This window comes from Bidens hawaiensis, unplaced genomic scaffold, assembly GCF_021521415.1.
Source record: "Bidens hawaiensis isolate Kalapana, Puna unplaced genomic scaffold, B.hawaiensis_p1.1 tig00008566_1, whole genome shotgun sequence".
In the NCBI taxonomy this organism is placed as follows: Eukaryota; Viridiplantae; Streptophyta; class Magnoliopsida; order Asterales; family Asteraceae; genus Bidens; species Bidens hawaiensis.
Window position 1 is genome coordinate 728,390 of NW_027491617.1, and position 10,691 is coordinate 739,080.

Genomic DNA, 10,691 nt, shown 5'->3' on the forward strand with positions numbered 1-10,691 from the left:
CCAACCCAACTCACACCACCAACAACAAAACAATTGCACTAAAATACATTATTATTCCTGAGGAACACAAGATTCATCAGTGAATCTTGTCCTCAATTCTTGTTCTGTGTTATTATCTTCACATCACATATATGTGGCTCTAACATCTTCAAGATTTCAGTTTCACACAAACCCTTTATTATTTTCTTCAACTAGTATCATCCTTTTGCATCTTTATTAAATAAAGATTCCATTTTTAAATATATTCAACAAGATCAAGATTTGCTAAGGTTATCATTTCATTATCAAGATTATTTGCAAAGGTATGATTTTTTACTGTTGAAGTTAACTTCAAATTTGGATCTAATGATTTATGTTAGGCTGTTAGCCGAGTTTAATAACAGAACTATGAACTATTGGTCGATAATAATCCATACTTACATTTTGCTTTTACACTTTTGTTAGTTACCATGAGCAATACCAATAGCATAATCATCAAAGATTTTACACTCGGTATACATTTGATGTAACTCGATTTAGTTTGCACATTTCACCATTTCGTTCATAATCATCATTGTGAGAGAAATCGATTAAATTCAAATATTATTCAAAAAGGGGTTGCGGCGCAGCTTGTTGCCTGCTTACCTGCCTGTCTTATTGTAATTGAATCTTTTTTTGTGAAATTTTATTATAAGATCATTATGCTACTGGGATTGCTTTTAGCAACAAAAGTGAAACTTGGGATTATCATTGGTTAAACTGTATGTATAGATTATTATCGACCACATCAATTATTTTAAAGTTTATTTCTTGGTCATTATATTATTTCTAGTTTGATTATCAGAATAGTTATTGGCGTTTAATCATTATCATTAGTCAGTTAGCTTTATCAGCATTTGATCATTATCGTTGGTTGGTTAGCTTATCAACAGTTTGTTTCGAGTTCGAAATCGTTGTTTAAGCTTTCAAAAAAGTGACTAATACATTGAACTTGGACAAACTCTTTTCTTACCAAACAAATTTGTGATCTTTAATATTTAAGTTCTTAAATCATACATTCATACTTTAGGAATAAGCTGTATTGGTGTTATCATTTTGCAGATGGGTGATGTGGCGAAGGACTTAACCGCCGGAACCGTAGGAGGTGTAGCCCAGTTGGTAGTTGGACACCCTTTTGACACTATCAAAGTCAAACTCCAAAGTCAACCTACTCCATCACCGGGTCAACTCCCCAAGTACTCGGGTGCTATAGACGCTGTTAAAAAGACATTGGCAGCTGAAGGGGCGGGCGGGTTATATAAAGGTATGGGGGCCCCACTTGCCACGGTGGCAGCCTTCAATGCGCTTTTGTTCACGGTCAGGGGTCAGATGGAGACTGTCTTGAGGTCTGCACCTGGTGCACCCCTGACCGTGAGCCAGCAGTTCATTGCTGGGGCAGGTGCTGGAGTCGCAGTCTCGTTCCTGGCTACCCCAACCGAGTTGATCAAATGCAGGTTCGTTGTTGGTTTGACTTTTTCGGTCAAACTATGCGATTAAAAATATATTTGGGTAGGACTAGCAAACGGGTCGGGTCGGGTTTGGGTCACGGTTCGTAATGGGTTTGGTTCAGAACGGGTGAGATTCAAAAAAGGGTTAGGGCTGTTCACGAGCCAAACCGAGCGAAGGCTTGCTCGTTTACAACCGAAGTGAACCAAACGGCTGAAATTAGAACCGAGTGAAAACCGAAACGAGCCAAAATGGAATCGAGCTTTTTTTGATCGAACATCGAGCGATTTCGAGCATTATTTATTTCTTTTTTACTTTAAAATTTTCAATAAGAAACAAATTTGAAGGTTGTAAATAATATATTTTATAAATAAATTAGTAGTTTTTAGACAAACATGTAATATATTGTAAATTTTTATTAAAAATAAGTTTGAAGTGAGATATAATGGTCATGTAAACAAACTTCTAGTATTCTAAAAACTTGAAGCGAACAAATAAATCTATAAAATTGACGGAATATGAAAATTTTAATGGGGTATAAATAATTGTAAGCTTATATTTATATTTATGTGTTTTGTCTATATATTTAAATATTTGTTCATATATAATTATATATAATATAAATTAAAAATATTCGAGCCAAACCGAACCAAGTAGACCTTTGCTTGTTGCTTGGCTCGTTTACAAACCGAACCGAGCAGAGTGGCTCGTTTTCAATCTAGCGAGCATTTTCCGAGCGGTTTGGAGGGCCCTAGAAAGGGTTAATTTGGTTTGGGTCGAAAAGGGTCGGGTCAAAACGAGTTGGTTCAAAACTGTTTTTTTAATAAAGTCTTTTCGGTACAGATTGCAGGCGCAAGGTGCGGGTGCAGCTGTAGTGGTGGAAGCCAGTGCAGCTGTAGTGGCGGAAGCCGGTGCAGCTGGTGCAGCCACCACCGCAGCCAAAGCCGCCACAGCAGCGGTGCCAGTAAAGTATGGCGGACCAATGGACGTGGCAAAACAAGTTTTAAAATCCGAAGGCGGGATTAGAGGTTTATACAAAGGATTATTCCCCACACTAGCCCGTGAAGTCCCGGGAAACGCAACAATGTTCGGTGTTTACGAGGCAATAAAACAGTACATGGCTGGTGGGACCGACACATCCGGGTTAGGCCGTGGCTCGCTGATGTTGGCAGGTGGGTTAGCCGGTGGTGCATTTTGGGCTTCGGTTTACCCAACCGATGTGATCAAGAGTGTGATCCAGATTGATGATTATAAGAACCCGAAGTATTCTGGGTCGATCGACGCTTTCAAAAAGATTCTTAAAGCCGAAGGAGTCGGTGGTTTGTATAAAGGGTTTGGACCCGCTATGGGTCGAAGCGTACCCGCGAATGCCGCTTGTTTTCTAGCTTATGAAGTCACTAGGTCTTATTTGGGCTAGATGTTACAAGATCATTGTTTTTTAATATTCATTGTAACAAATAATTTAATTACTTTTTACTATTTACTGTTTAAGCATTTATATTTTATATATATATATATATACATGTTTGATTCATTCTTTTGACTGAGTAATAAACTCTGCACTAAAAACTCCATACCTTTAGTTCAGTCTAACAGATAAAAAAGGGTACACTTTAACTGAATGCACACTGTATGCGCGTCTGTATATATATTGTAAAAAATTATATACACACGCGCGTCCAGTATTGTAAAAAAGTTAAAAATGGTTAAAGTGAATGATGAGTTACAATCTCAGTCATCAATGCCACTACTTTCAAAACCAGATCACATGGAGTGTTTTGTAAGCCTTATATCTATAATATATGGTTTGTAAATTGTATGTCATAAGTATTAATATTTATTTTTGTTACATTTATGTAGATGAAGCAAGTCACAAGGAACCCAAATGTATCGAAATGGCGATGCATATTTTTGTTCGGTAAAAAAGATAACGAGTGTGTACGTTTAAAGACGCCCGTCGCAGAGGCGAAAAGTAAAACTTATTTGCTAGATCAGATTGAGTCACTCGAAGATCGGCTTATTCAGGGTTTTTTAATTTTTTAAATTTTTTTATGGTTTATGTCTTTATGGTGAAACTTTTTTTTTTTAATTTTAGCTTTCGTTAGAGATTGAAAGTCGAAGAGCGACACGCGTTACGAACACTGAGTCGACGGGTTCTGGGGTACGAGCGGTACCGGCTTCTTCGTACCCGGTTTTTAATAATCATAAGCACAAATGCAAGCATGCATCTTCTTCAGATAGCCTACCTCTTAGCACTGGTGGTGAATTACAGGTTGATTACTTTTTTTTTTAGAAAAAATGGTATTTTATAGTTTATGTTTTAATAGTTTCATAGATTGTTATATGGTCTAGATCTATGATAAAAATGAAAATATAATAATAATAATAATAATAATAATAATAATTATTATTATTATTATTATTATTATTATTATTATTATTATTATTATCTTCTGAAGTTTTAAGTCAAGAACTTTGGTTATAGTGATAAGTAGAGGGTGTTAAACAGGTCGGGTTTGCTGATTGACGTAGATTTGGACATAAAACCCGGTTTTGGACTTGACCCGGAACCAGACCCGTTGTACCCGCCTCGCGGGTACAAACCAAGTTTCAGTTTCTTAGAAAAACCATACCCGGACCCGAAACTAACCGGAACCGGCTCTACCTCTATCCGGACCGGACCTGGCCAAAATCCGATAAAAACCCAGCAAAACCGGTCAAAATGTGACGATACCCGGAACAGGACCCGTTCCGGGTCCAAAGAAGGGCCTCTAGTTTGACGGGTCCAACCCGAAACAAATCCGAAAATTTGACACGAACCAGAACCTGGCCCGCATATTGCGGGTTGACACAATTATAGGGGTGTGTGTGGTGCGGTTCAGCGTGCTTCTCGGCTAAAACCAAACCAAAAACCAAAAATTTGTTTTTTGAAATTTTTGAAACCGTTCGGTTTCGGTTTTTTCGGTTTCGGTTTTTGTTTTGGTTTCGATTCAGTTTCGGTTTTTTCGGTTTTTGTGATTTGAGCTTGAAAATTTTAGACCGAAAAAAAAGTTAGCAAAAAATAATGAATTTACGTGTAAACAATTTTGTTAATTGTAAAATAACATACTATTATAGATTTGACCAAATATATTTGAGTTAAATATTTATTAGATTCTTATTACTTACTTAATATAAAATATAAAAAACAAAAATTTAGGAATTCGGTTATGTTTTTTTTTAGGTTTTTATTATATGCAAAACCAAAACCGAACCGTTAGGTCGGTGTTTACAAAAATATAAAACTAAACCGCTGGTTTTGTTTCGATTTGGATTTTTCGGTTTTTCAGTTTCGGATCAGTTTTTTGGGTTTCTTGAACGCCCCTAGACACAAGCGCGAACCCGTTTGATCCGAAAGTTTTTTTTCTTTTTTATTGTTTTCACGTATTGATATACTTTAAATTTAGATCTTTACATAAAATAAAATCTATATTAATCTTGTGTGAATTTACTTTTATTTGATATATATAATGTTAAATTTATATGAACAGGATGAATCTGAAACATTAAAACAAAAGCAAAAGCAAGAACAAAAACAAAGACAAGAACAAAAACAAAGACGGAAAAACAAAAACAATAACGAGGATAATCCGAAGACATTCAAGAGCTGAAGAGGTAGGTCCCAGCAGAGACCAGTTGGTCCCGCAAGACTCACCTGGAACAGGGACGTCTGCGCAAAGGCCATCTGCTTCCGCAGGACCCACCATGCTCATAGGATCTTACGCGCAGTACACAAGCTGAACACGCAGGGAAAGCCTCCCAATGGTGAAGTACCCCGCCTGTTCCCGCAGTTGCGGATACAAGCCATCAGGGAAGGCTACCCGCAGACAGCAGGGCTACACGCACAAGACACTAGCTACTTCAGTAGTCACATGAAGGAATGAGCAAGGCGGGAACAATCCCGCCTAAATGAGCCAGTCTGATTCTGAAAGATCTTTTGTACCATACCTTGATAGGACAGACGATCTGACCAGAACAGCCCATGAGCCAATCACAGGGTGACAGCTCATCGACAACAGGGCGAGGAGGAGCACCCTCTAGTACTGTTTGTCACTATTAGCCGCTGCCTACTCACCAACCCTTACTGAGGAGCATGCGCGGCCTACAGTTGGTGGAATAGTGTTACTGTTGGCCGTAACCTATTCACCAACCAGCATGGCCTGCGTACAATCCACAGTAAGTGGGACGTGCATAATCTACAGTTGGTGGAATAGTGCAGCCGACTTTGTTACTGTTGGCCGTAACCTACCCACCAACCAGTATGGCCTGTGCATAGTCCACTGTTGGTTGAACAGGAATACTATTCAGCCGGCTGTACCTTCTTGGAAACCTACCTTTGGCTATAAATACTCCAATATCTTGGAATGGTAAGATGATCTGCTATCCAGTTATCTAGCAATCTCTTAATATACACTTATATTCAGAGCAACCTAGTCTGATTCTCACGCCGGAGGGTGGTCACAAGGAGGAACTCCCCCCTTCTCAGTGACGAGCTTACGGTGTTTGTTTTGCAGGTCTCCTGAAGAATAGCCTTCTCAGCTAGACCTCATCCGTGGGAAACATTACTTAACCCCCAGATTATCTATAATCTGTACCGGGTCACTTAGTGTTTCTTCATTGGCGCCATCCGTGTATAAAAGCTAGAACTACTTTAGTTTTTTCACAATTTCTGAAGAAATGGTTAACGTTACTCCGGTTCAAAGGCCAGTAACCGACCAAGAAACCCCGGTAACAACCCCAGCAACTGGGGGGAACACCGGCGGTTATACAATCCTTACGAACACTACCCCGACTACCCAAGCCGGGGCAAGTGGAGTAAATATTCCATTGGGGTTCTCCGATACCCAACTGGAAAAACGAACGAAGGTTCCTCGCCAAACACTAGATCAAGTGAAGGCGTGGGCCGAAGCACGGCAAAGAGAATTCCAAGCCGAATTGGACGAACGCTTGCGTTCAGTTCAACAGGCTGACGAATTCGCCAGTACTCGCCAACACCTCAATATGAGCAGTGACTGCGAGTACTCAGACGACGAGTTGGAATCCGACACCGACGCGAACCCTCGCCATAAGGCGAAAGGGAAGCGTAAGGAAACGGACGTCCAACCAAAAAGGAATTTTGGGGAAGCCTTTAAACCAATCGTGGAAAGAAACCCGCGTGACTTTTCCAAAACCTTTAGACCAACTGCTACAAATGCAGGGAAGTCAAAGTTCGCAAGGGACATTGCGGAAGCAATCGCCCCGAGAAGTGCCAAACAAATGTCCAACATTGGCACTTACGATGGTCTATCCGACCCAGACGACCATTTGAACAGGTTCATTGCGGGGGCTACCGTCAGCAACTGGACGGAACCCACGTGGTGCTACATGTTCTAGATGACTCTGGTCGGAGCGGCCAGGGCATGGTTCGATCGTTTACCGATCCACCACATATATGACTGGGCGGACTTTCAGAACAAATTCAGCCAGCATTTCAGCCAACAGAGGAAGTACACTGAAGAGCAGTGGACGATCCTTAACTGCGTGAGAGAGGAGGATGAATCTCTACTAGACTTCATCACTCGCTTCAACTCCAAAAAGCTTAGTCTCGGCAACATAAGTGAAGATCTGGTTCGCGCCGCCTTCATCCAAGGCGCCGAATACCCAGAACTTATCCGCACATTGACGGGTAAGGATGGCATGCCATCAACTTGGGATGCCATCATGACGGCGGCAAAGCGCTTTGCCGAGACGGAAAAGCAACTGGGAAGAGATCTTCCCCAGAGTACACACCTCTACACGCAGAGGACCAGAGAGAACAATGTCCGGATCGCCCGGCAGAACAAAAAGAGGAGGCTAGGTATTTGGCAGTCAAGGGTAAACTTTGACACCTCATCCAGCTCTCGCCCTCTTGTTGGCGGAAGGGACAACACACACCCTTCAAACCGAAAACACCGGTGGACGCCACTCACGAAGAGCGTCACAGAGATATTTGCCACGGAAAAATTGCCATGGCCTAAAGCCCCAATGATCCGGCAGAAACCTAATGCGGATCAAAGCAAATCCTGTGATTTCCACGGGACAAAGGGTCATGGTACTGAAGAGTGCACATCCTTGAAGGATATTATTGAGACATTTGTCAAGGACGGAAGGCTTGCACATCTTGTGGCATCGATCAGGAAGGGAGGAAGGAATGACAACCGGTACAGAGGTAACGGACGAAAGCCCGTCGATATCAGCATCAACATGGTTCATGGCAAGGTCAGAGGAAGAAAAAGACGGGTGGCAGAACCATGCGCGTGGAAAGAAGCTGAGGTGCGCTTCCCGCGAGTGCCAGGAGGCCCCAGCAAAGAAGGCCCCATCGTCATCAGAAGCCAGCTGGGGCACTACATCACTTCACGCACTCTTGCTGACAACGGCGCTTCGTCGACAGTGATGTACAGACAGTTCTTTGATAAGCTGGATGATGAAGACAAAGAACGCTTGGAAACGGTCTACGCTTCAATGGAAGGGTTTGACGGAAGTACAGAAACACCCCTGGGTATCCTATCTTTCCCCGTTACTCTTACTGATGGGAATCATTCACGCACAGAAGACGTGGATTTTGTCGTAATGAAAAAGCCACATCATACGTACGACATCCTATTCGGAAGAGACGGGATGGCAAGATTCAACGCCGTGGTATCTTCAGTCCACGGCATGATGGGATGGCCAACAGCTGAGGGTGTAGCAATGATCTCTGGCATTCCCCAGAATTTGGTGAGCGATAACGGCACCAACTTTGCTGACAAAAAGCTACAACAGTGGCTAAAAGAACTTCAAATCACCCACACCTTTACCTCAGTGGCACACCCGCAAGGAAATGGTGAGGTGGAAAGAGCAAATAAAAGCATCGTCGAAGGCATAAAGAAAAGACTCTTGAAACACAGATCCGGCTGGGTGGACGAGCTTCCGCACGTCCTTTGGGCAAACAGAACGTTGAAGAAGGCCAGTACGGGAGAAACCCCGTTCAGCCTCACTTATGGCACTGAAGCCATGGTCCCGGTCGAAATTGGTCTACCCTCACCAAGGGTCTTGAGTCAGCCAAAAGACAATGATGCGGAAAGACGGTTGGATCTTATGCTAACCGAGGAACGCAGAGACTTAGCCGCAGTGCGTGAAGAGAACTACAAACGACAAATGCAAAAGTACTACAACACGCGGGTAAAACTCTGCAACTTCAAGGAAGGAGACTACATACTGCGTAACAACGAGGCTTCGAACCAAGAACGCCCAGGAAAGTTGGCCCCGATCTGGGAAGGGCCATACGTTATCAAACAGGTTCTGGGAAAGGGCGCATACCGGCTCGAAAGGCTCGATGGCACTCCCATCCCAAGAACATGGAATGGAGCTCAATTACGCAAATGTTATATGTAGATCAATTCCAAAACTTGTAAAGAAAAGGCCAAGAGCCACTTCTAATGGAAATGATTCTCCTTTCATAATGTGTTTACCTTTATCCTTATGAACTCCCCACTGGTGCCGGTATTTACCGCATAAATGAGGAGAAGTAAGTCATTGCGTGTGGAAGGCGGCAAAACCCGCATAAACACAACGTTAAAAATAAGGGAAACCTACACGCAGGTATGATGTAAGTAAAGTTTAGCCATCTTTGTAAGTGCAAGTGACGGTCTTATCCGCACAATCACGAAAGAGGAAGCAAAACTTTAACCCACTATCAACCACGTTCAAAGGTTAACTTATCCTAAATACTTAGAAATTTCGAGGAAAAATGAGGAAAACCTACACGCAGGTCAGATGACGGTTAAAATTTAGCCATCCTACCAAGTGCAAGTGACGGTTTACCCGCACAATCACGAAGGAGGAAGCGAAACTTTAACCCATCATCAACCACGTTCAACAGGTTAACTTATTCTAAGAAACTTGGAAAATTGCTAACTTAAACTAAGTCATGAGCTTATAAAGCAAGGAATCCAAAGAAGGAAATAACAATCTTATCCGCAAAAAGATTTATATTCCAATGATATATTACAAGAATGGCCGGGTTACTACCCGCCTGAAAGAATAAATCTATACAAGTCTCTTAGCAATGGAAAGGGATCTTCAGGATCAAGCTTCAGGGCCGCTTCCACTTGGACCCGCTCCGTCAGAAGAACGGGGTGGTTCGAGGAACGCTTTAAGGACAGCTAACCCATCATCAGCAGCAGCTACTTCGTCCACCTTTTCCACCACTGGATGCTGGAAGGCGGCGTATTGGTTCAATGCTTGGTCATAAATGGCTTCGGTATCCACATTGAACAAAGGGAAGTTGGAAGGCGGGACGCCTTTCTCAACAAACCCTAGACCAAGCAGGAAGCCTGCCTTTTCCCCATCCTCATGAGAAGCGTTGAGGGCTGCGGTCATAGCATCATCGTAAGAGGTCTCTGAAAAGACCCGACGCACAACCTACAAAGAAAAAATACAAGTATTAAAACCTTTTCTTACAAAAGAAAAGCGAGAAGATAAAGCTAAACATACCTGAGGCAACGCTTCTCGAAGAAGCCATTGGAGGGCAGCTTGAGCTTCGTTATGGGCGCGTTCGGCTTCGCTCTTGTTAAGGTTGGCAAGTAAAACTTCCTTTGCGGCAGCCTCTTCGACGCCCTTAAGCTTCCGCTCGGTGTGGTTAAGCACCCCTCTTTGGTCCAAGATTTCCTGGAGTTTCTTGGCATCTTCCATTGCCAAGGCATCATGAGCGCGTTGGAGAGCCTCTAATTTGGCCTTGAGCTCCTCATTCTCCACACGCAAAGGCTCAGCAATGGCTTCAGCCTTGGCAGCCCTCTCGGTTGCGTTTCGCGCAGTCTCCCTGGCCAGCCGAAGCTGTTCATTCACAGCTTGGGCAGCCTTGGAGCGGGCCTCGAGTCGCGCCTGAACTTCAACCTCGAGGGCCTTGAAGGCCTTCTCCTTGTCGGCGGCAGCTGCCGCCAGCTGTTGGTTCTCCTCCCGGAGAGCACGCGCCTCAGATACGTCCTTGGCGCGAGCTGCTTTCAACTTGTCGTTTTCACGACAAAGCAGCTCGACGCGCGGCTGCATCCGGGCTTGGAGAACCCGAAGCTCATTGGTTAGCCTACCCTCCTGGTAGCTAGCCATGGCTTCCCCCAACGCACCATGAGGAGCAGCGTGGCGAGCCCAGTCCACGCACTCCACAGGGGTACGAAGGGTTGTTCCTCGGCGTA

General features: G+C 43.3%; 1 protein-coding gene across 1 annotated transcript; it reads left to right on the forward strand.

Annotated features, from left to right (window-relative positions):
* The first annotated feature begins 293 nt into the window (after positions 1-293).
* On the forward strand, positions 294-2,963 carry LOC143529551 (mitochondrial carnitine/acylcarnitine carrier-like protein). Its single transcript, XM_077025324.1, has 3 exons — positions 294-302; positions 1,081-1,472; positions 2,308-2,963. Exons 2-3 carry the CDS (start codon positions 1,081-1,083, stop codon positions 2,879-2,881), a joined length of 966 nt encoding a protein of 321 aa, XP_076881439.1. The 5' UTR covers positions 294-302; the 3' UTR covers positions 2,882-2,963.
* Positions 2,964-10,691: the final 7,728 nt, after the last annotated feature.